The sequence below is a fragment of the Phyllostomus discolor genome, chromosome 2 (genome assembly GCF_004126475.2).
Source record: "Phyllostomus discolor isolate MPI-MPIP mPhyDis1 chromosome 2, mPhyDis1.pri.v3, whole genome shotgun sequence".
NCBI classification, from domain to species: Eukaryota; Metazoa; Chordata; class Mammalia; order Chiroptera; family Phyllostomidae; genus Phyllostomus; species Phyllostomus discolor.
In genome coordinates, this window is record NC_040904.2 from 193180164 (window position 1) to 193207440 (window position 27277).

General features: G+C 34.6%; 1 protein-coding gene across 2 annotated transcripts in view; it reads right to left on the minus strand.

Annotated features, from left to right (window-relative positions):
* Nucleotides 1–10798: 10798 nt before the first annotated feature.
* The window catches only part of LOC118499149 (killer cell lectin-like receptor subfamily F member 2), a 33217-nt gene continuing 16738 nt past the window's right edge, over nucleotides 10799–27277 (minus strand). For both annotated transcript variants that reach the window (XM_036019364.1, XM_036019363.1), the window contains 4 exons: nucleotides 18861–18992; nucleotides 14709–14863; nucleotides 13935–14047; nucleotides 10799–11548 (listed from right to left, as the gene is read on the minus strand). In XM_036019364.1, the coding sequence (XP_035875257.1) occupies nucleotides 11416–11548; nucleotides 13935–14047; nucleotides 14709–14863; nucleotides 18861–18992 (533 nt within the window). In that variant the 3' untranslated portion in view covers nucleotides 10799–11415. The remainder of the gene's footprint in view (nucleotides 11549–13934; nucleotides 14048–14708; nucleotides 14864–18860; nucleotides 18993–27277) is intronic.

Genomic DNA, 27277 nt, shown 5'->3' on the forward strand with positions numbered 1-27277 from the left:
AAAGCAACCATTGACCAAACCAAAGCCAAATAAACAAAAGTTAGATTAGCGGTAATCGTGTCAGAAAACATAATGTATCAGAATAAATTATGAACTTATACAAAACTTGAATAAACTAATAACTGTTCAAAATATTTTACTGCTAACTGAAATTCTCCCATCCTGAAAGGAACCAAGCCTAGAAAGTTTTACTGGCAAATTCAACCAAGCCTTCACAAAAGAGATCATTTTTCTCTTATATAAAATTCATTTAGAAAATTAGAAAGGAGAGATAGCTACCCAATGCCACTTACTACCAAAGTTGTTACAGAAGTAACACAACCCATAGATGAAGATTAGATGAAGATAATGTCACTTCTAAGATTATTCCCAAATCTAGAAGTCTGTGTCTATATAAAGATTATGTAATGAATTAGATGAAAGAAAACCCAAGAGAATGAGGCATTTTCCCTTTATCCTGTAAATAGGATTTCCTGAAGCGCTATTCTGACCATTCTCAATATTGGATTGGACTGAGCCAAAAACCAGGACGGGCCTGGAAGTGGATAGATGGAACTGTGTTCAATGGCTGGTAAGTCCTGGGTGTATAATTCACACATCTAAAGCTGGGACCTGGGCCTTTCCCACTGTGGAGAGATCTGAGCTATAATCCATACACACCATTCTGGAAGCTTTCTTCATGGTGGAGAATAAAATGAACCCAGAGAAAATGCAGTAATACAAGTTATTATATAAATTATTAATACCCATAATATTCCAAATACAATGCTTCATAATCATATTATTAGATCTTTACAACTGTGGGAAGTGAGTATCTTTATCACCATTTTAGATTTTTAAAATGATATTCAAAGCTGTTGAATAATAAGATATTGTGAATAAATCCTGCAATTCTTCATCATAGGTTACATTTTAGGCCAGGCAAGGCCTACGAATTCAGTTTGCTTTACATTCCAGTGACACAGAGTTGGGGTTAGAATAAAAGCACACTGCAGAAGACATTTTTTTACTCACTCTTCCAATAAGTACTCACTCATTCTGTAGCCTTTTTTATTCTTGTGTTTTGTTTCAGGTTTAAAGTTATGGGATTTGGAGAAGGTGCCTATCTACACAAGACTGGGATTAGCAGTTCCAGTACCCATTTGGTTCGAAAATGGATTTGCGGCAAACCAGAAACGTGCATCCCAGGAAGCTGAGATGTCACAGACCTAGGATATTTTACATAAAAAGCAGTTTGTATTCTTCTTGAAAGAAATATGCTATATTAATGTAAAGGTACATAAAAATTCATGTTTAGAATTTTTAATGATGTTTCACTTCAAATCTCTAAATTAATGTTTTAGAAATGTATTAGATTCTTGGCATTCAAAAACTATATGCCTCAACATATTTAAAAGTTTCCAAATTTTATAGAATTAAATTTCTGATATATGAATGAAAAAAATTAAATGACATTTTAAGATGTAATCATATGAATTCTGACTAATGTCATTTAAAATTACTTTTTTTCAAAAGAACTCTGATATTTTTGTGGTCTCCTTTCTTTTGTTATAAATAACCATTGGATGGTTTGCTTTTATGTATGCAATATTTGTGTTGCTGTGTGAGATTCATTCATGAATCTAGTGTAATTCAAATACAATAATAGTGTTTAAAGGTGCTGATTTACTAGATAAATGAATCTGTTTCCCACACCAATCTCACAGAAAAAAATAAAGCAATAATGATATTTCACATTCAGACCATCATGTAAGGGCCTTCAAGATTGTGAGTCTTAAACTAGCAATATTCTACCTGTGCATGCCAAGAACTTACTGCATAAGGGACGATGTAAATAGTAATCTCTTGGTGAGCAGATGGATGAAGGGCTGGTATGAATTTGGCTGCTCAAGTTTCTCTCCATTTGAGAAAACAAATTAGATTCTGTGTCAGAATGCATACTTCTACAGATGGTATTGTCTTTATGTTTATTCAACATTAACAATGTCCCTTTGTGAAATATAATCCTTTTTTAAAAGTTCTTGTGAAATCTGTGATCTACATCTATGGATACTGAATGTATACTCATTGATAGAAATGTGAACAGTTTTAACAAGAGAATATATATTAGAGAATGGCACTAGTAAGAATTTAGGGAAATAACTTAGTAAAGTCTCATTCTTACATCTTTTATTATAGACCATAATAAGTTTTCCACCTTTTCACCCTTTTTACTCATCCTCATTTTAACTCTTTTCTTCCCTGTACTTGCCCTTTTCCCTCATTCTTTACAAATGGTCATTTGATTCTTTTCATCTCAACCTAAATAGGAGAAATAACTGTCCACAGACAAATAAGTGCCAAGACAGCAAAAGACTTAATGAGGAAATTTCCTTCCTAATTAAAACCAACCACTGCATGGATCTTTAGAAAACTCAGTTTTTTCTTAAGGTCTTTATTTTGACTTTGTTCTTAAGGTCTTTCTTTTATCAAACTGTATTGTATTATTACTCCATTGTTCTCCTGTATCAGGAGTAAATAAAATGTATGTATTGAAAGCTAGAATATAAAAAAGGATGACAAGGAACTGAGCATTAAATCTATAATTAGTTTAGAAAATCAAAGACTGAATAGATGAATCTTCAACATGTAATTACCAAGCAGAGTAGAAGTACATAAACAAGTGTGTATATAATATGTGAAAAGGTTTTATGACAACACACGAAGAAAGTGTCCAAAACTTGAGAAAGAGGTGCCCAGCAAAATTCTTACAGGAAAAATATTTTTAAACTGAAGGTTTTCCAGAGAGAAAACTATCAGGAAGAACATTGCCAGTAGAGTGAAAAACATGTGTGAGGATACCAACTGTTACACACGTGAGAAATTGTAATAGTCAGGGAGCACTAGAAGGACAGGTATATGATGGGAAAGAGTAAGACCTGGGTTTGGGGGAGGGAAGGAGTCAGATTTAGCAGTAATTAGACTCCATGCTAAGGGAAGTTTAGCCTTGATGCTTTAGGTTATTGCTCTAAAGTTATTGAATACTTAAGCATAAGATAATGATGTCTTCAAATATATAATTCCGAATAACTCTCAGGACAATATAAAATCTATCCGATGGACAAAAAATGAACTTAGAAGTTTGTCCAGTTCACTAGAAGAAAAAATGATAAGAGCAGTGCCCAGAAATGGTAACAGGGAGAATGCAAAGGAGTGAATGGATTAAAAAACTGGTTCAAAGATAGTCTTAGAAAAATAGGGATGAAGGAAAAATAGATGTTAAGAGTAAATCCCAGGTTTCACTGTAAATCAATCAAGTGAATAGTGGTGCTATTAATGGATATGGAAACAAAAGGATATTTTTAAACTTTTGAGCTTCAGGAATTTGTAGAAGTCCAGGTGGAAAAGCTTAGTAGGAAGTAGATTACACGGTTTTGGATCTGAGGGGCAAGTCTGGGGGGATATATGAAATAGATGCATGCAAAGATGCAGAGATCTGTGGTATAAGCCTACCAAAGCAAAAGGAGAAAATTACACAGTAGCAAAAAGATAATTATTTGCTTAGTCAAAAATAACTTTCTTCTATATAAACTTTCTTCTTTACAGTTTGCATAAAACCTTTTTTTGCATTTTGATTGAACTTATTGGGATTACATTGGTTAATAAAAGTAGTAGGTTTTAGGTGTACAATTACATAATACATCATTTATATGTTGTATTGTTTTCACCCTCTCAAGTCAAGTCTCCTTCCATTACCATTTATCCTCACTTTACTCTCTTCTACCTCCCCTAATGCCCTTTCCCTCTGGTAATCACCATACTGTTGCCTGTCTATGACAGAACATTGACTGACAGCTGTCAGAGGGGAGAGGTTTGGGGAGCTAGGTGAAAAAGGTGAAGGGATTAAATACAAAAAAAATACTTCACAGACAAGTATACTTTTTTTCTTAATTAAAAAAAATAGGTGAGGTCTAAATTAAGGTAACTTTTAGGTTTGGTCATGGGGCTAAATCTGTGGGTATAAGCAGAAGAGTAGCATAACATCAGACAAATAAATCAGCTCACGGGTATTTGCAGAAGCATTAAATAAGAAGGGATTAGTCAAAGATCACATACGTATAACCCATAGACACAGAGAACGGTGTGGTGATGACCAGAAGGGAAACTGAGGCTGGATGGAGGTAAACAAAGGGGGAGGGGGAAAGGGGCACATGTCATAGTGTCAATAATAAAAACAAAGTTAAAAAAGAGTAATGTATATGTTTCAGAAAATAGAGATACTGCAATATTCTCAAATATTGGATCTGCAAAATTTCTAATACAGAATAGAGTCCAAGCTCAAGTAGAAAAATATACTAATGTATTTTTTGCTTTTTCAAGTTATAGTTTTAGAAATTATACCTTCATTGTATTAACCTTTAATAATAGAACAATGTCAAGAATCTTTTGTATGACTCTGCCTTTATTGTACCTAATGCTATTTCACACCTAATGACATAAATTTTAAAGTGTTCTCCTCAAGTTTCTTAACTGATACTAAAATAAAGTTGTTATTTTAAAAATGAACTGATATTTTGTTTTTGTTTTTAAATAAATTTACAAATATACTCATACCTCTTTTGTGGCATAATGGATAATTATGCCTAGAAGTGCATATCTCTAAAATTCTGGAAAGATAATTTTAAGAGTTAAGACATTTTTCTACTTGAATAAAATTTTTGTTGTACTCTCGAGTACAATATGTGTGCCCTTAAGTTTAAAAATAATTGTATATATATGGATATATACTATTAAGCATAAATGAAATATAAAAGTAACATGTCAATTTTTACAGTGATTAGTAGGAAAGCTAAAATGTTTAATACAATTGAGTATAAATGGGGAAAAAAGATATTCATGAATATAATCTTGTTATTTTGTGAGACTAAGTATATGATAGTTCATTCAACTTAAGAGATGCTTACTTAGAAGTGAGAATGCAAATCAACTGATACATGATTATCTATGGACATATATTCCCAGATTGGTAATTTAATATTTATGAACAATTTATCATTAAGGGTTTTCTTGATTGATTCTTTTATCTTTTTGGAGTTCTGCTGTTGGTTTGGACCAAAGCAGCACCTAACATATATCTCAGGCTTACCACCCTTGAGCTGCCATATCATTCAACATGCATTTCCACTATTACAATAAACCCAATTTGTTTGTCTTTGTTTTTTGGAAATTAATCAAACTGTTTTTGGGGAATTAATGAAGACATTTGGTGGAAAATAATGATAATGGTAGAAAGAAAGCCCACAAAATAGTAAAGAAGTTAAAAGAGTTTAAGCATTAAGATTCTTAAGCACTGACTTGCAAATGGAGCTCAAAACTGTTTATTCAGTTTGTGCATGTTTGGAATGAATTTTTTATCATTTTTTAATGATTTATAGTTTAAAGATTTTATTTATTTATTTTTAGAGGTGAAGGGAGGGAAAAAGAGAGGGAAACACTAATGTGCGGTGGCCTCTAGCATGCCCCCTATACTGGAGACCTGGCCTGCAACCCAGGCATGTGCCCTGCCTGGGAATGGAACCAACGACCCCTCGAATTACAGTCTGGTACTCAATCCACTGAGCCACACCAAGCAGGGGGAATGGATAGTTTCTAAAAGAGCCATTTGCCAACTATGTTTGCCACCACACAGCCCCGGTAAATGGCACCATACTATAATAATATTTCTAAAAAGCTACCAGCATTTCACACACTATGTTTAGCACAGTAGTCTTTCTTTTATAGTTAACACCATATTCTTTATTTTCTTCTCTACCTATTTTATTTTATTATTGTTGTTCAGTTATAGTCACCCCACTATTTTCCCTGTTGCTCTCCCCTGCTCTGCCACAGTCAATCCCCACGTTGTTGTCCATGCCCAGGAGTCTTCTACTCATGTTCCTGACTTGCCCCTTCCCCTTCTTCCCCCCCTTATCCCCCTCCACCCACTCTCATCACTGTCAGTGTGTTCTTTATTTTCATGTCTCTGGTTCTATTTTGCTCATTTGTTTTGTTGATTTTAACCTCATACCACACAGTAAATTCAAGGGTACTCACTAACTCTACGGCAAACTTAATATTAATCTGGAACTCATACCAAATCTTAGGCCAACACCTAATCATTGTAAAAATGCTATTTCTCATAATAACAAAAATTATTAATCCATGTATTAATTTCAATGCAAACTGAACCACATGCTCCCCTGGTACATGGCATTGTATTGTAATATTTCAAGGAGGCTTCGGGCATTTTGCATACTAGATTCAGCAAAATATTCTTTCAAATAGTGAAACATATTTTCACTATTGAATGCATGCTGTTAATGACATAATGTTAAATTAATACCTGTCTAAATATGATGAACAAACTGTGTTTAGAACTGTATACTTTAATAGTCAATGTTCTTACATTGTGTAAAACATGTAATGAAGTGTTCAAACACATAAAATTTATTAGTACCAAACAAGACTTTTGCAAATTATATGCTTTGCAAGACTTCACCAAAGGATTTATCCCTAAATGAAATTTCTGTTCATGAAGTAAATGTTCATGATTTTAAATTTAATTTTAAAAACTATTATTTTAAAAAAGTACTGGAAAGATGTATTGCAATTTTTTTTAGTCAATGGAACTTCTGCAGCAATTTATGTATTAAATTGGTTTCAGAAATTATTACGTAATATTTCTATGAAAGTCAACATTACAACTTCTTGTGTTCAAAACAAACAAATAAATAAAGTAACTTCCTGTTTAAAAAAGTAAACAGGAAAAGTAGTATCGAGACTTCAAATTCCTTAGCCATGGGTGTTCAAATATGTTCACCCCGCTAAACTGGCTACTCCCGAAACAAACAAACCACCACGGTGAAGGGCATCCTTCAACAAGGTGCACCTGACTGTGTTAACATATATCAGCAAGAAACGAATAGGGAGTGGCAAGTGTGCGGCTGCAACTAGTTCTTTTCCTATTTTTACACTTCAAGTCTACCTAATGTCAGATCTTTAGGAGCAAAGGAATCTAAGCTGGTTTTCCTTTTGTGGGGAGAGGAAGAGATGTAACCCTCAACTATAATGGGGGTCTGAGTGGAAAGTTGGAAGCGGCCTCATCGAAGCCCTTACCTAGTGAAACCATAATTTTCCCCAATGGCAAACAAGCACACAAACACACACATTCCAAAAGAAGTCTAAAGATAAAACTTTAAAGTGCCATAAATTATCATTGTCCCATTTATTCCTGAAGCTTTTTCCACTAAGAATCTCCTAATTTACATTATTTAATCTGATTCTCTCCCAACAGTAAGAATCACTCCATAATTAAAAAGTAATATTAAGCCCTGGGTGGCGTAGCTCAGTGGATTGAGCGCGGGCTTCGAACCAAAGCATTGCAGGTTCGATTCCCAGTCAGGGCACATTGATGTTTCTCTCTGTCTCTCTTTCTCCCTCCCTTCCCTCTCTAAAAATAAATAAATAAAATCTTAAAAAATAATAATAGTAATAATATTAATTTGGAGGACTAGATGATATAAAAATAACTTTAGTTGTTAAGATTCAGATACTCTAATCTCTCAAAAATACACACACATAGATATATAATGGAAATAATAAGGCAAGCTTTGATTTGTATTAGGACTTTCAGGCATGATTAATTAAATTCACAGTAGTTTTTAGAATCCTCACATCAGAAGTTCACAAGTAAAACATTTCTCTATTGCTACTCAATTTTTAGAATTTAATGGAAAATATTGCTTTACAAATAATCCTTAAATAAGAAGAAAAGAAAAAGAAATGCAGCTGAATTGTTTAAATTGTCTTTAAATGTTTTATTTAATTATTAAAACAGTTTTTATTAAATTTATTGAGGTGACACTGAGTAGTTAATAAAAGCATACAAGTTTCAAGTGTACAACTCAATAAAACATTGTCTGCACACTGCATTGTGTGCTCATTGCCCAAACTAAAGTCTTTCCATCCCCATTGATCTCCCACTTTGCCCACTTCCACCTCCCCTCACCCCACTTTGCCTCTGGCTATCGCCATGCTATCATCTGGGTCTATGTGGCATAAAAATATTTCCTAGCTTAATCCTTTCACGTTTTTCACTCAGCCCCCCAACTCCCCTTCCCTCTGACAGCTCTTAGTCTCTTCCATACATAGTCTTTCAAAGAACATTGATAACTTGGCTTTGAGTATTAAAGATCTCTTAATCTTCCATTATTTCCTCTCTCCCTTCAATTGTAACTGGTCTCCAATAATTTTTCCACATCTCTTAAGTGTTCACATTAATAAAACAGGACATATACTAAACAAATATGGTTACATGTTCCTTGTGTTTAATTTTTTCAAGTGAGTTGAAGGTTTTCTATTTCATTTCCTATAAACTATAATTACTTCTGTCCAAACAAAAGTATTTGAAATAAATATATTTTTAAAATTTGGATATATCCTTTAAGTTTTACCTTAGTGGATCTAGGACTTTAAAATAGATGTCCCATTGGTAAATTATATTTTATTAACAAACATTAATGTAGTCATGCCTCTACTCCAAGTCTCAATGTAGGTTCTAAGTTAAAAACAAAAACCAACAGCAAACAAGGAAAATTTTATTTATTCATGCATATAAACCTAACACTGACTTTTATTTAAGAAAATAGACTGGATTATTTCTCTATATGCAAGTTATGCTTATCTGCACTGGGAAAAGATCTGCAAAACTAGTAAAAGTTAGGCTAGGGAACTCATAAAACATGTTACAAATATATATTAATATAAAAGGTACTTATTTATTATCCATTATACATCATTATTCCAAACAATAATAATGATTATTGACCTTGCATAGCTTACAGTGCATTAAAAAACAGTTAGGGAAACAATGGCCAAAAAAGAGGGTACTGTTGATAGATGTTAAGATTAGATAAGTACAGGGAGCTATGAAAATATTTACCAAATTTTGTTTGGAATGGAGAATGGTCAAAAAAGTGTAGTCCTCCAAATGACATTTAACTAGGTCACCTGAAAAATAAGCAAAAATTTAAAAAGGTGAGTAACACAGAAAAAAGGTTAAGATGAGGCAAACAATATGTGGTTAGATTAGAGGCCTAAAACAGCATGATGCATTTGAGGAACTGAACCAAAATTAGTATGTCTGCCTCATTACACACATGGAAATGAGGAAAAAATGAAGAGGAGCCAAGACAAAAAAAATCTGGTAGGAGTTGATAAAAGGTTTAAGCAATGAAATGTCACTCAAAGCAATTAGGTAGTGAGTAATGTGGTCTGATATGAGGTTCAGAGAGCCACTAAATCACACTATGAAGAATGGACTTTGGCAGACAAAACTAGAAGCAAACAAAAAGATTGATGCAGTAATCAAGTTAATAGGGTAGGTGTGAAGATATGTAAATGAATTCCAGAAATATTTATATAGTAATATTGATAGGACTTAAGTTAGTGTTTGAATAGTGAGGGTGACAAGTAGAAGTCACGATTGACTCTAAGGACTCTGGCTTAGACTAGTATAGGCGTGTTCCTGTCATTAAGTTAGTGAGTTTAATTTTTAACATGTGACGATTGAGAGGCCTTGAGCTGTCCAAATAGAGATGCCCACTGGGAAAGCCATTGTAATAAGGTTTAGGCTAGAAATAAGTGTTTGGGAATTATCAGTAAATCAGTGGCAATTAAAATTATAGAATGGACAATTTTAGCCAAGAATTTTATATGATGGAGAACCCACACAGAACTCTGAGAAACAACGGTATTTAAGAGATCGGAAGGGGAAAGAAACACTGCAGAAAAGAGTAAGAAGGAATGTCTGGAAAAGTAGATAGCAGTTCAAGAGCATTTCATGTAACAGATGCTGAAGTTAGAAAACATTTCTAGAAGGATAGGTCAGTATTGAGTAAATTTGATAGTTAAAATGAAAGCTAAAATGTTCTCCTTGTAATTAGCCAGAAGAAAGTCATTGGTGACGATGAGAACACTTTGGTGAAATAGTAGGAAAAGCAAAAGCCAAATTTTATTTTATTTTTTTAAACAGGTATATCTCTATTGGAACCCATTCCTCTTTTTTTAAGATTTTATTTATTTATTTTTAGAGGGGGAAGGGAGGGAGAAAGAGAGAGAGAGAGAGAAACACCAATGTGCAGTTACTGGGGGGTCATGGCCTGCAACCCAGGCATGTACCCTGACTGGGAATCGAACATGCAACACTAGAAACCAAATTTTAGAACTTGAAGTCTTAGCTATACTTTGCTTGCTTGCTTGTTTTGTTGATTAGATTTCTATTAATAGTGAGATCATATGGCATTTGTTTTTCATTGCCTGCCTTATTTCACTTAGCATAATGTTATCCAGTTCCATCCATGCTGTCACAAAGTACAGGAGCTCCTTTCTTTCTGCTGCATAGAATTCCATTGTGTAGATGTACCATAGTTTTTTAATCCATTCATTTACTAATGGGCAAAGACATTGCCCAAAGACATTGAAATTGAAAATAAGCCAAAGACACTGAAATTGAGAACAGCCTGACAGTGATCAGAGGGGATATGGGGGGAAAGGGTGAAGGGATTACAGGAACAATTATAAAGGACATATGGACAACAAGGGGGGGGGGTGGAAATGGAGGAAGGAGGCAGGGAAGGCTGGGATGGTGTGGAGGGGTGGGGGAGAAAGGCAGAAAACTGTATTTGAACAGCAATTTAAAAAAAAAGAACTTGAACTCTTAGATAGAAAGAGGAAAAGAGGAACACCAACAATGTTCATGTTTTCCCCAAGGTGGGAAAAAAATGGACAGAAACTAGAAGCCACATGTGGTTGAGGGAAATTTTTCTTGTTGCTCTTGAATGTTTAGTTGCTGGTATAAAGGGAAATATAAGAAGAGAGGGGTAAGAGAGGAGATGATCAAGGAAGGGATTTCCTAGAAAAATAAGAGATGTAATCCTGGCTACAGACTTGGAGATTTGATTTAGACAGAAAGAGGGATACCACTTTTTTTGGAGTTACAAGAAAAGGAAAAAGTGGTAAGATGTAAACAAATGTGTAAACTCAATGGTATAAAGTGCAGGAATATATCATCTAATGTCTTCTCTTTAAAAAATATACCACACACACACACACAAAAAGCTCCTCTGTTAATGGTGATTGAGAGGCTTATGGAGAGAATTATTGTGGAAATAAAAGGATAGTTTCTGTCTGAGATAGCTACTATCACAAATGAGAGATGACTATAAAAATATAATGTGAATCTATTGAGGATGATTGCCTAGATTTATAGTGACACAAATCTATAGCATTGTCATCAGTATTACCATATATTTGTTGTAGAAATGAAGCGTTTCTACTTAAATGCATAAGGAATATTTGTGAAATTTTTTGTTAATGGGAGAAATACCTGTGCTCAGTTTAGAGGTCACCAGAAGAAGAAATCACGTCTTGACAAATCCAATAACCTTGAGTGTGACATTTTTCAGAAAAAATGCCCTTCTTTGTTATCAAAGCGCAGGCATGGTCTTCAGCCTCGCCCATGACTTGAAATCTGTAGAGGAAGAGGAGACAGTGTCTTCGCACTGCTGAAAACACAATGATGACTATTTTATGCATTTTCTCTCTTCTTAGTAAGAATATACTACTCTCCAACCTGGAAATCTAAGGCATTGTAATATTCAGACAAAGAATGTATATTAAACAACCAATTTATTTAATGAAGACATTGCTCCAAATAGCTTTTTAACCAAAAATGATCATTTGTAACTAGAAATACTGCATGGAACAAAAATGTGAATAAGAAACATTGGTTTCCCAATGCCATGTAATTATATAAAAATAAAGACCTTAGGGGACTGCTATAGTCTAACTGTTTTAATTCCTAAAAATAATGGTAATAGGAAGTAGGGCCTTTAAGAGGACATACACTGGCTACAATGACTATGCCAATATATTTTATAAAATTTGGAAGAAGACTCTTCACTTTATCATACATAAGATGAATTCAAAGTTCTGTTTCTCAAGCTGTGTGCTATGGTTTAAATGTATGTGTCCCCTCACCCCAAATTTATATTTTAAAATCCTAATGTCCAATGTGATAGTATCAGGAGTGGAGCTATGGGGGTGATTAGTCATGAGGGTGAACCCCTCATGAATAGGATTTGTTCCTTATCAGAGAAACCCTGGAGTGATTCCTAGGCCCTTCCACTACTGAATATATGAGGAGAAGACTCCAGCTACAAGCCAGGAAGAGGGCCCTCATCAAAACATGATCATGGTGGCACCTCAGCCTTGGAATCCCCCTAGCTAGAACTGTGAAAAATAAATTTCTATGGTTTAAAAACAAACTGGCAAGCAAAATATAGCCAAAGACATTGAAATCAACGACAACTGACAGTAACCAGAGGGGAGGGGAGAGGGAAATAACATAGGAAAAAAGGGAAAGGGAAGTAAATGAGCATGTATGAGGGACCCGTGGAGAGAGCCAAGGGGAAGTGGGATTGAGGGTGGGAGATGGGCGTGGGTAGGGTGGGGGAAAGTGGTGGTGGGGAAATGAAGAACGCTGTATTCGAACATCAACAAAAATAATTTCTATTGTTTATAAGCCACCTATTCTGTGGTAAAGCAGCCCAAACATATTTGAGGCCGATCCTGCCATTTTTGGAGAAAAATCCATTTTGTTACTCCCAAAATTCCTGATTCAAGCTTTTTGAATATTCATAACAATTGAATGATAATCAATTCTATAGTATACAATATCACATTTATTATTTTAAGATTTAGACATATAACACTTCTAAAAGTATACATGGTTTTCAAAAATATTAAACCAGTTTTCTAAAGAATATATCAAACTATTGACATTTTCATCATCCAGACCTAAATCCCAAATGTCACTCATTCCAGAAACCTTCCCTCACTATTTGTATATAAGGAGTCGCCTTGTATCTACAAGAGATCCTACGAAAGAATATTCTTTGGTACATCTAGACTTCACATGTTAAAAGCTGGTGACATTAACTCCAGCTTTTCTTGGGGGAAAAAGTTAGAGTGAAGAATATGGGAGAAAACCTCTCCTCTTCTAAATTTTTAAACTCACATAGACACCTCAACAAGAGAATATCTGCTTATATGTATACATACGGAGATACTCAAGTCCTTCACCCTTAACATGAAAGGAAAATTCCTGTTTTAATTCTGATTTTCCATGATGTTTAAACTGACATTTTATGTCCTAAACAAATAAAACACAAGGGATCTAAAAAACTAAAATATTCTTAATTTTAAAAGCTAGATTACAAAGCCCTGGCTGACGTAGCTCAGTGGATTGAGCGCGGGCTGGGAACCAAAGTGTCCCAGGTTTGATTCCCAGCCAGGGTACATTCCTGGGTTGCAGGCCATAACCCCCAGCAAGCACACATTGATGTTTCTCTCTCTCTCTCTCTCTATCTCCCTCCCTTTCCTCTCTAAAAATAAATAAAGAAAGAAAGAAAGAAAGAAAGAAGAAAAAAAACATTCATACTAAAATAATTTTTTAAAAAAACTAGATTACAAATTAATAATTCTAAGCAAGTTTGCATGGAGGTTATTCTGTAGTATGTCTTTATTAGAATCCTTCTGTTAATCAAAATAAGGATTATTTTATGAAATTTAAGAAATATTTTGTAAGAATTTAAGTTTAGAATAACTTTATTGAATATAATTTTCTATTTATACCTCAAATATTATAGGTAGACTAAAAAATCCAAATATGAAAATAAATTAACTTAGGAGCCTTCATTGTTCTAAGGAAAATTCCCTACACACACATTAACAGAGATCAATGTCTACAAACTATGAGAGCCAATTGCCTATCTAGAGTTTCAGGAGACTCCCACTAACAATTGGCTGCTGAGATTTTATATTTCCCCAGTGGTACTCAAAGGTCAAACACTCACAACTGTGGGTTTAATGGGGTTCCATCCAGCCAGGTCCAAGTCTTTTGTGGATGTGCAATATTTAATCCAATCCAAAAGTAGATTCCATCTTGTATATTGTTTTGTATGAAATCCTGTAAAAGGGGTTCCAGAGGAATTTAACCGAGTGATAGCTACTAAAATAGACCCTTTGGCTTTTTCCAGACTTTAAAAGGTTTTGATATTTATCTCCCTAATTAGGAAAATCTTAAGAAGGATACAAACAAGATGTAAAGCAAAAATTAAGAAGGATTAAGCCTGTCTAAAGGAGCAGAAAGTATACGCGGATTGCTTTGTCTACCAATGTGCAGTCTCGTAGAAAACTGATGCCTATGGTGACACGTCACACAAATGAAATGAAAGAGCCCTACATTTCCTGCCCAAGATATTAAGGATATTTCTGAATACCTGTAATGCTTTTGATGAGTACCTGAGAGAGCTCCTATCTTTCTCACCAAGAGATGACGTGAAAGGATGGCATGGGTATCCTAGTTTTGCCATTTACTTAATGACATAGAAAAGTTTGTACAACCTGTCAAGTTCTGCAGGTTCTTCTTATGAAAATGGGGAAAATACCACCTATGTCATAAGGTTATTGTGAACCACTAAATTATATAACATTTATAATATGCTTATAACAGTTCCTGCTATACAGAAGGAATTTAATAAGTGGCAATAATTATTAGTACTATAATTCTTGGATTATAAATATAACTATTCCTTCTAGTTTTGAAAGGGCTAAAAATTAGCTCTTACCAGTTCAGCCTTGTCTTGGATCATCAAAAGATGTGATTTCATTTTTAAACAAGATTTTTGGCTATTGATCCATGATTTAAAAGTGTAAAAAAAGTTGTAACATTTCCCTTTTTCCTGAACCCAACCATTAGGGCACAAGTTTAATCTAGGGCTTCCTGAAATGAAAATATGTATAGAAATAGGAATAAGAACAAGGTTTGAACATCAAAAAAAAAAAGCAAAACAATTTTTGCACTAATTTTGTAAACTATTTCCTTCAAAGTAAATATTTCATTCCATCTTTAAGAAATAAACTCCCCCTCCAATTATAGAAGAAATAAATGCAGTAAATTATTATTATTATTATTATTTATTGAGTAATTACTACATGTCAAATAATTTTGTACACATGAATATATGAATTTTTTTCTTGTAAGAAACTTAGGAAACCTATGAAATTATTAACTCTATGTTCCTCATTTATAAAGATACTAAGGTTAAGCTTAGGTATAAACTAGGAAACTAAAAGTTAAGTGATTTACTAAAAGTCATAACTAATAATAGGGAAATTTAAAATAAAACGAAGAGCTTGAAAGGCATCACAAGCAAACTGCTGTGAAAAAAAGTCATTTTCAGAGTTCTTTCATACCGCAAAAGAATGTATTTCACAACACAGGTATTAGCAACTTTGTAAAACAAATTCTTCAACATGACCCCAGTATCCACATGCCTCAATGACCAACAGACTTATCTCTGTATAAAGGAAAAACTTGAAATAATTAAAATAAATCTATATCAGAAATAAGTATGCATAGGTTTCAACTGAACTAATGATTCTTTTTATATTTTAAACTAAATAGGAGGTACATAAGTATTTATTGTATTCTATTTAAATTTTTATATGTCTTAAATATTATTTATCATTTTGAAAATATTCACAAATCTGTATAAAAACTTATCTGATATGCTTATATTAAATGAGATCAACATGAAAATGCAACTACAAGATTCTCTATATAAAAGTTAGCTTTTCCCACTAGAGACTGTGGGAGCTCTTTATGAAGCAGTATGAGAAATTAGATTATTTCAAGAAAATATTACACTTTAAGTTTTGTTTTGAATCATTGAAGTATCCTAATTCTTTATAACTCTCTTTCCAGGGGATCTCATTTTATAGGTAATGACAAAAAAGTGGTCATTGAAATAGTGTATTAATAAACTAGGCTTTATCTACATTTACCTGAAAAAATATCTAACAGTACACCTGAGACCGAAGCTGGAGAAAAACTTTATTTTTGCTGAAGTTCAGCTCATAAATTATTGATGGAAATAAATCACTGAGCTCTCATGCTTATTCAGAAGTTGACTGTGGTATGCCCTTTGCAATGGTAGCATTTTGCGTCTACAATAAAACATGAATTATTCATTCCACTCTTCTTTTTATTTGCCTAAAGGTCACATACAGCAATAAAGAAGCCTTAGTTTCAGTCAATACAGTAAAAAGAAAAATTAATCTATTGAAAATTATATTTATTTAGAGTATAAGGAACTATTATTGATATGCCAAAAGTAAGATGATGAAAATGATCAACAAATAACTTTTGAGTGCCATAGCACTGGGACTCCCATCAAAGGGAGACCACCTGGTGGTTGAGGGAAGCCTAGAAGAGTAATGTATGGGGAGGAGTATGGGAATTACCAGTATAAGAAAGTACTTTATTGACCTATTAAAGAGCTGAAGAATGAAGTTTTAAGGGAAAAATGCAATCAAAAACATAAACACCAGTTATATTTTCATATTGTATTCTGTCAGTCCATGGCCATCAATATTTAATGAGAAAACATATATTAATTAACCAAATTTAACATAAGGACTAGAAATATATTTTAGTATAATTCTTTGTATTTAACCTGTGCTAAAGTTTATGGTTTGTGGTAGGTTGGTTTTTCACTTCAAAGTTAATTGTAAATTGTGAGAAGATGTTAACATTTATTCTACAATAAACACTTATAAATAAGAAAAAATGAGCACCTTAATTTTTTTTAAAAAGGGAGGCAAAGATGGTGAAGAGACAGTTTAGAGAGTAAAAACCACAAATATCCAATATATGTGACTTTACATTCAACTTCCGTATTATATAAGAAATACAAAACATCAACCATGATTCTATCATACTATATTAACACGTCCAATCTGAACTGTGTGTGTATGTGTGTGTATGTTAGAAGGGTTCAGAGGATAAGAAGATGAAACAGAGAATAAGTATTCAAGAGATGGACTTGATCAGCACGAATAATGACAAACTTGAGAGAGTATACTACCTCATATTACTTCATAGAGGTTTGTTTAGCTGGGGACTAGGACAAAGGAGAGCTTTCTATTGTGAAAATTAGACTGCTTTGTAGGAAACCAAGACTCAGAGGGCATCGTAGAATATGTTAAAGTGCTTAGACTTTATTCTAAGGACTAGACAAAATCACTGCAGAGTTCTGACTACGGGAACGCCCTGGCCGCTGATCTGCATTTTAGGAAGATGCTGATGGCTGCAGCACGGAGAGTGAAGAGATCTACAGAACTTTGGTAAATTAAAAACCCCTTTCTTTGTGAGACATTGTGATCCTCAAATGCATTACAACTTGATCATTTGACATTATAATTTTAAAATTTAATTGACATCTTAATCGCATATTGAAACAAGTGGTAAGTACAAAATCAGTAATCACTATCATATAGAAGTGGCATCTAATGGATAAAAGCTTAAAACACTAGCATATATTTGAGTAGCAGAGCAGAGGACAATCACACCAACAACACTACTGTAGGCCAAAGCACCTCACAGTTTCCCACCAAATCATCTCCAAGGATAAAGGACAATGAATTTATCCCTTAAGTTCCTAGCATAATTTTGTGAAAAACTGATTGCATTTTAAATTTTCATGCAGCTATTACATTCTAACCCTCAATGTATTTGTGAGTTTGATTTAATATGATGTTATCTAGACTACTTTCCACCAAATACATATTCCAGGAATATGACTCTATACTCATCAAGTGTCATAAAGTAATTATTATCATATCATCAATAGCCCATACTTCACTTCCTGAACTCACCTTGCCTTTAGAGATCCTAATGCCTCATGTAGAAGGCTACTCTAGACTTCTGTTAGGAAAGATTTCATCAGTTTAAACTGCCTATGGCAGTACAATTTGACTCTATCTTTATAATCTCACACACTGGTCATGAGATTCTTAAAGGCAGAAAATTTTTCTAAATTTCTTGCTGTCTTGTCAGTAAACCAAGTATTTTATATATGCCTAATAAGTATATAAAGTCAAATAAATAAATTAAATTTTGAAAAATGGAAAGAGAGAGCCAGCAATAGGTTTGTTATCTAGCAAGGGAATTACAAAACTTGAAGTAGCAACCAATTGGCTCTTGGAAACAGTGGTATTTGAGAACAGTTTTAGCCGTGGTTAGGTAAGCAAATCAGCAGTAAGCATAGTCTAAGCAGTGAACCTGAACAGATTAACAGGAAGCAGGATTGGAGGTGAAGAAGTGAAATAAAAAAATTGTCTCCAAAATACTGAAAGGGGTCTGAATACACCAGAAAAAATTATTTCATTTTCATTTAAGAATTATTTTAAGCTGAAAATATTTGAGATTTAAGAAGTGTTCTATAGAGCCACTTTTACCTGACTAAATGCAGAAAATTCTGAGAAATGAGGCTGCCACAGATTTTGTCTTTGGGGTGATTTATTCACAGGAAAAATACTGAGAGGAAACCCACCAGAAGTCCCCCTGTGGGGGAAATATTATGTCCATGAAGAAAATGGAAAGGCTACTTCCACCTGCATGAACAGACACCATGATAAACTTTCTTTCTCCAGTTTGTTCTAAAAGAAACTTGACTTTCCAAAAAAAAAAAAAAAAAATGATTCCCCCATGGAAGTTATTTCTTACCTAAACTAAGTTAGGCATATAAACCTTTAACTTCAAGAATGTTGAACTAACTACTTCTTTTGTTAGTTCTGGTATGCAAGTAAATAAACATTTTTCTCCTATTAATTGTTTTTCTGTCAGTTTAATTCATCGTCCCCCAGGTACTAAACTTTAGAGAGGGTAGAAGGAAAGTTTTTGCTCCACTACAGTAGAACAATACAAAATCACTTACTTGGGGAGTTTGTATCTCCGGGCTGTTTCCTGGGAAGAATATTCATACAATCGCAAGCTCTGGTTTCATTATCACTATCAAACATCTTCATGCAGTGGTTATCACTGAAGGAACGTAAGTGTAGCTTACTTACTAAGAAATAAAGAAAAGGAGTAACGCTAATTAGATTTCTGCGATTTATAAGACTTTGCTTTTTAATTATCTATTAGAATGAAATTGCAAGTGAATGCACACTGCTGGTTGAAGGGAAGCCTGTTTATTAACATTTCCACCTTCTAATTTGACAAACCACAGAAAATTTAGACATAGATTTCCACTTGCAAAAGAGTAATTAGAAACAAACAATAAAACAAATTATCTAAGTAAAATTAAAATATATTTAGAATTGCATCTGCTGGACTTCCGGCAAGATGGAGGCATAGGTGGATGCACCATACTTCCACGCACAACCGAGATTGGAACAACAACAATTTAGAGCTAGAATAACACCCAGAACTGACAGAAAATTTACCTGAATGGAAGTCAGACAGCCAAGAAGTTGAAATAGACCCGTTTATCCAGACCGGTAGGAGGGGCAGAGACAAGCAGCTGGGCGCAGGGTCGCGGTGCGGAGAACAGGGAGAATTGGGCGCGTAAGGCAACTGGGAGCACGTAAGGCCTCCAGGGCATGCAAGATCGTAGTGGGTGGACCCTGAGCACGCAAGCAGCCTCTGGCAGACCCAGTGATGCTGCGATTGTGGAGCAGGGCAGAGCACGCAACCAAGGATCCCAGGGAAGGGACTGAGATCCCACAGAGAACAGAGCTACCACCATTGTTCCCTCTCCACCCCGCCCTCACATACAACGTCACAATCTAGCGACTGGGGTGCCCAGTCCTGGTGAACACCTAAGGCTCTGCCTCTCACCATAACAGGAGCAACCAGACCAAAAAAAAAAAAGAGAGAGAGAGCTCAAACAGAAGCACAAATCAGTGCCCCAGAACTCATCCTTTTGAGTGACCAAGAGATAACTAACCTATCAGATGCACAGTTCAAAACACTGATGATCAGGAAGCTCACAGAATTGGTTGATTTTGGTCAAAAATTAGATGACAAAATGCAGGTTACCATAAAAGAAATGGAGGAAAATGCACAGGGAACCAACAGTGATAGGAAGGAAACTGGTACTCAAAACAATAGAGTGGACCAGAAGGAAGAAAGAAACAACCAAACAGGAAAGAATGGAGAAAGAAGAATTCAAAAAAGAAATGAGGAGAAGCTTAGGAACCTCCAGGACATCTTTAAATGTTCCAACATCCAAATTATATGGGTACCAGAAGGGGAAGAGGAAAAGCAACATATTGAACACATATTTGAACAAATAATAAAGGAGAACTTCCCCATTCTGGCAAAGGAAATAGACTTCCAGGAAGTCCAGGAAGCTCAGAGAGTCCCAAAGAAGGTGGACCCAAGAAGGAACACACCAAGGCACATCATAATTACATTAGCCAAGGTAAAAATGAAGGAGAGAATCCTAGAAGCAGCAAGAGATAAGGGGACAGTAACCTACAAAGGAGTTCCCATCAGACTGTCAGCTGATTTCTCAAAAGAGCCCTTACAGGCAAGAAGAGGCTGGAAAGAAGTATTCCAAGTCATGAAAGACGAGGACCTATATCCCAGATGACTCTATCCAGCAAAGCTTTCATTTAGAATGGAAGGAGAGATAAAGTGTTTCTCAGATAAGGTCAAGTTAAAGGAGTTCATCATCACCAAGCCCTTATTTTAGGAAATGTTAAAGGGATTTATCTAAGAAAAGAAGATTTTAAAAAATGTATAGTAAAAGGACAGCAAACTCACAATTATTAACAACCACAACTAAAACAAAAACAAAGCAAACAAGTAGCATAGGAACAGAACCACAGAAATGGAGATCACATGGAGGGTTATCAACAGGGGAGTGGGAGGAGGAGAGAGGGGGAAAAGGTATGGAGAATAAGTAGCATAGATTGTAGGTAGGAAATAGGGGAGGGTAAGAATAGTATGAGAAATGTAGAAGCTGACGAACTTATAAGTATGACACATGGACATGAACTAAAGGGGGGGAAGTGGGTGGGAGAGGGTGTACAGGGTGGAGGGGAGTGAAGGGGGGAAATGGGACGACTGTAATAGCATAATCAAGAAAATATATTTAAAAAATTGCATCTGCTTATTAGTGTAAGTTAGAATTCTTTGTGATCTTGAACTACTTATGAAAGCTCTCTGTTTCTAGTTTTGTCATGTATGAAAGGGGGAAATGCTTAACACTCTTAGAGTTGTTCTAAGGCTAAAAGATAATGTGTATAAAATATTTTTCCTATATCCTAACATGTAGAAGCTCACAACAAATAGAATCAATAACAGATGTAATTATCTATAGGGCTTATTGAACTAGAGCTCATTTTAGAAACAGATCTTTTTATTGAATTTATTGCAGTAACATTGACTAATAAAATTATATAGGTTTCGGATATAGAATTCTGTAATACACCATCTGTATATTGCACTGTGTGTCCACCGTCCCAAGTCAAATCTCCTCCCACCACCATTTATTCCCCTGTAACCCTCTTCTACGACTCCCACTTCCCTTTCCTTCTGATAATCACCACACTGTTGCTCAATTCCCTTCATCTTCTTTACACAGCCCTGCTGTCCACTCCCATCTGACAGCTTTCAGTCTGTTCTGTGTTATCTATGAGGATGTTTCCATTTTGTTTGTTAGTTTGCATTGTTCTTCAGATTCCACATATAAGTGAGATTGCATGGTATTTCTTTTTCACTGACTGGCTTATTTCACTTAGCATAGTGCTCTCCAGGTCCATTCATGCTGTCACAAAAGTTAAGGTTTCCTTTTTTTCACAGCGAGTAGTATTCCTTTTTGTGTATGTACCACAGCTTTTTTATCCACTCATTCACTGATAAACACTTGGACTGCTTCTAAATCTTGGCTGTTGTAAATAACAATGCAATGAACATAAGGGTGCATATATTCTGTATATGGGTGCATAAGTAGTGTTTTGCATTTCTTTGGATATATTTCCAGAAGTGGGATCACTGGGTCCTAAGGCAGTTTTATTTTTAATTTTTTTGAGTAACTCCATACTCTTTTCCCCAGTGCCTGCACCAATCCACATGCCCACCAACAGTGCTTGAAGGTTCCCTTTTCTCCACATCCTCCCCAACATTTGTTCCTTGGTGATATCTTATTGTGATTTCATTTTATTTTATGTTAATATATTAGACACTATTATTTTATAATTTTTTATTGTTGTGCAATTACAGTTGTCTTCATTCCCCCTATTACTCTCTCCCACCCTACCTACCCCCACCTCCCACATTCAATCCTCCCCTACTCTCATTGTCTTTTTCCATGGGTCCTTTATACATGTTCCTTGACCACCCTTCCCCTTCTAAGCCCCATTACCCCCCTCCCCTCTGGTTACTGTCCATGTGTTCTTTATTTCCATGTCTTTGGTTGTATTTTGCTTGCTTGTTTGTTTTGTTGGTTAGACTCCACTTACAGGTGAGATCATATGGTATTTGTCTTTCACCACCTGTATTATTTCACTTAGCATAATGCTCTCCAGTTCCATCCATGCTGTCATGAAGGATAGGAGTTCCTTCTTCTTTTCTGCTGTGTAATATTCTATCATGTAACTCTACCACTGTTTTTTGATCCATTCATTTACTGATGGGCACTTAGGCTGTTTCCAGCACTTGACTATTGTAAATAATGCTGCTGTGAACATTGGGGTGCATAGATTATTTGGAACTGGTATTTCAGGAACCTTAGGATATAATCCCAGCAGTGGAATCACCGGGACAAAAAATGGTTCCATTTTTATTTTTTTAAGTAAATTTCATACTATTTTCCACAGTGGCTGCACCAGTCTGCATTCCCACCAACAGTGCACTAAGGGTTCCCTTTCCTCCACATCCTCTCCCATACTTGTTTATTGATTTGTTTATGATGGCCGTTCTGACCAGTAGGAAGTGCTATCTCATTGTGGTTTTAATTTGCATCTCTCTGATGGCTAGTGATGCTGAATGTCCTTTCATATGTCTCTGGACCTTCCATATGTCCTCCTTTGGGAAACATCTGTTTTGGTCTTTTGCCTATTTTTTAATTGGATTGTTTGTCTTCCTGGTGTGAATTCACATGAGTTCTTTACATATTTTGGAGATCAAACCCTTGTCCGAGGTATCATTGGTAAATATATTTTCCCATATGGTTAGTTCCCTTTTCATTTTGCCAATGTTTTCTCTAGCTGTACAGAAGCATTTTAATTTAATGAAATCCCATTTGTTTATTCTTTCCTTTATGTCCCTTGCTCTAGGGGACATATCGGTGAAAAAATTGCTGCATGGAATATCTGAGATTTTCCAGCCTAGGTTGTCCTCTAAGACTTTTATGGTGTCATCATTTACACCAAAGTCTTTTATCCATCTTGAGGTTTTTTGTTGTTGTTGTTATGGTATAAGTTAGTGATGGAGTTTCATTGTTTTGCCTGTAGCTGTCCAGATCTCCCAACACCATTTGTTTAAGATGCTATTTTTACTCCATTTTATGCTACTGCCCTCTTTGACAAATATTATTTGACCATAGAGACATGGGTTTATTTCTGGGCTCTCTATTCTGTTCCATTGATCTATATGTCTGTTGTTATGCCAGTACCGTGCTGTTTTGATTACTGTGGTCTTGTAATACACTTTTATTTAAGATAGCATGATTCCTCCAACTTTTTCCTTCTTTCTCAAGATTGCTGAGACTATTCTAGGTCTTTTGTGATTCTGTATGATTTTTTGGAATATTTGTTCTAGTTCTGTGAAATAGGCCATTTAGTATCTTGATAAAAATTGTGTTGAATCTATACATTGCTTTGGGTAGTATAGACATTTTAATGACATTAATTCTTCTATTAATGAACACCGTATATGCTTTCACCTATTTGTATTTTCTCTAACTTTATTCTTCAATGTCTTATAATTTCCCAGTACAGGTTTTTTACATCCTTGGTTAAATTTATTCCTAAGCATGTTTTAATGCAATCATAAGTGGGATTGTTTTCTTAGTTTTTGTTTCAGATAGTTCATTATTGGTATAGAGAAATGCAATTCATTTCTGCATATTTTTTGTATCCTACTTCTTTACTCAGTTCATTTATCAGTTCAAGTAGATTGCAGTTCAAGTGGAATCTTTAGGACTCTCTATATACAGTATCATGTCATCTGCAAATAATGACAGCTTTACTTCTTCCCTTGCAATTTTGATGACTCTTATTTCTTCTTGTTGTCTGATTGCTGTGGCTAAGGCTTCCAGGACTATGTTGAGTAAGAGCAGTATAAGCTGACATTCTAGTCTTGTTTCTGATCTTTAATGGAAATGATTTTAGTTTTTGCCCATTGACTATGAGGTTAGCTGTGGGTTTGTTATATATGGCATTTATTTGTTGGGGTATGTTTCCTCTAGTCCCACTTTACTGAGAATTTTTATCATAAATGGATGCTGGATTTTATCAAATGCTTTTTCTGCATCTATTGATGTGATCATGTAATTTTTATTCTTCATTTTGTTTATGTGGTGTTTCACATTTATTGATTTGCATATATTGTACCAACCTTGTATTCTAGGAATAAATCCTACTTGATTGTAGTATACGATGTTTATAATGTATTGCTGGATCTGGTTTGCTAATATGTTGAGAATTTTAGCATTTATGTTCATCAAGGTTATTGGCCTATAATTTTCTTTCTTTGTAGTTTTTTATCTGGTTTTGGAATTTTAGTAATGTTGGCTTCATAAAATGAGCTGGGAGTCTTTTCTCTTCTTACAGTTTTTGGAAGGATTTGAGAAAAATAGTGGGGGTTTTTATTTTATTTTAATCATTGTTCAAGTACAGTTTTCTGTCCTTTACTCCCATCCCAGCCTACCCACCCATTCCTCCCCACTTCCTCCCATTTTCACCCCTCCTAGTTTTTGTCCATGTATATTTATACTTGTTCCTGTATACCCTTCCCCTTTTCCCCTGAAATTCCCCTGAAATTCCCTCCCCTCTCTCCTCTTGTTAATAGTTTTCTTTTTTGAATGCTTGGTAAAATTCTTCTGTGAAGCCACCCAGTGGAGCACTTTTGTTTGTTGGAAGTTTTTGCTTGTTTGTTTGCTTTCTACTGCTTCAATTTCACTATTCATAATCTATCCATTCAGATTGTTTTATTACTCTTAATTCAGTTTTTGACAATTGTATGTTTTTAGAAATGTATCTATTTCATCCAGATTGTCCAACTTGTTGTCATATAGTTGTTGGTAATATTTTCTTACAATCTGTTGTATTTCTGTGTAGTAAATTATTACTTTTTCCCTTTCTTTTCTGATTTTACTTATTTAGGTCCTCCCTTTTTTTCTTGGCAAGTCTGGTTAAAGATTTTTCTATCTAGTTTATCTTTTCAAAGAACTAGCTCTGGTTTAATTGTTATTTTGTATTGCTTTTTAGACTCTAGTTCATTTATTTCTTCTCTGATCTTTATTATTTCCTTTCTTCTACTTACTTTGAGCTCTGTTTGTTGTTCTTTTTCTTGTTCCTTGAAGTATAGATTGTTTATTTGAGGTATTTCTTATTTCTTAAAGTAGGCCTCTAATGTTATGTATTTTTCTTAGGACTGCTTTTGTTGAGTCCCATAGAGTTTGGTGGTTGTGTTCTCATTTTAATTTTTTCAAGGCGTCTTTTGATTTCTTCTTTGATATGATTGTTAACCCATTCATTGATTACTACCAAGTTATTTAGCTTTAATTTTTTGCATGGTTTTCATTTTTTTTTCTTGTGATTCACTTCAAATTTTATATTATTATGGTCAGAGAAGCTGGTTAATTTAATCTGATCTTCTTAAATTTATTGAGATTTGTTTTGTGTCTTAATGCATGGTCTATTCTAGAAAATATTGCATGTGCACTTGAAAAGAATGTATGTTGTGCTGCTTCAGGTAAAATGCTCTGAAGATATCAGTTACATCCATCTGATCTAGTGTGTCATTTAAGGTCATTCTTTCTTTGTTGACTTTTTTGTCTGGAAGCTGTATCCATTGGTGCCAATGAAGTGTTAAAATCCCCTACTATAACTGTATTACTGCCAATCTCTCCTTTTATTCCCATCAATATTTGCTTTATATGTTTAGGTGCTTGTACATAAGATGCATACATGTTTACAAGGATTATATCCTCTTGTTGGACTGCTCCCTTTACCATTACGCAGTATCCTTCCTTGTCTCTTGCTATAACATTTGTTTTAAAGAGTACTTTGTGAGATATAATTACCTCTCCATCTTTTCTTTTTCATTTCCATTTGCATGAAATATCTTTTTCCATCCCTTTACTTTTAATCTGTGTGTATCTTTCATTCTGAGGTGAGTTTCTTGTAGACTGCATGTAAACAAACAGGCCTGATTCTTATCCATTTAGCTACCCTGTGTCTCCTGGTTGTAGCATTTAAGCCATTTACATTTAAAGTAATTACTGATATGTATGTATTTATTGTCATTTTATTCTTTTAAGTATGTTTCTGTTTTTTTCTTATTCTTCTCAAAAGAGACCCCTTAATATTTTTGTAATACTGGTTTAGTGATAATAAACTCCTTTAGCTTTTTTTTTTCTTTTGGTCTGGGCAGCTCTTTACTTGTCCTTCAATTTTAAATGATATCCATGCTGAGTAAAGATATCTTAATTGTAGGTCCTTGCTTTTTTCATCACTTTAAATATTTCTGGCCAATCCCTCTGGTCTGAATGCTTCTGTTGGGAAATCAGATGACAATCTTATGAGAGCTCCCTTGTAGGTAACTAACTGTCTTCCTCTTGTGGCTTTTAAGATTTTCTCTTTGTCTTTAACCTTAACTGTTTTAAGTATGATGTATCTTTGTGTAGGCCTTTTTTGGTTTATCCTGTTTGGAACTCTTTGTGCTTCCAGGGCTTGTGTGTCATCCTTCATCAAGTTACAGAAGTTTTTGGTCATTGTTTTTTCAAATAGGTTCTCAATCCCTTGCTTCACAATCTTCTCCTTCTGGTACCATTAAGATGTGAATGTTGGTTCACTTCATGTTGTCCAAAATATCCCTTAAACTATTCTCACTTTTTAAAATTATTTTTTCTTTTGCTGCTCTGATTGGTGTTTTTTCCCACCTTATTTTCCAACTTGCTGAATCAATCTTCTGCTTTTGGTTCTCACTAAGTTCTCTGAGAATCCTTATATCCATTCTTTTTAACTCTATGTCCAGTAAATTGCTTGCCTCCATTTAGCTCTTTTTCTGAGGACTTCTCTGTTTCTTTCATTTGGACATGTTTCTTTGTCTCCCCACTTTGGCTGCCTCTTTGCATTTGTTTCTATGTGTCAGGTTGATATGCTATGACGCCCAGCT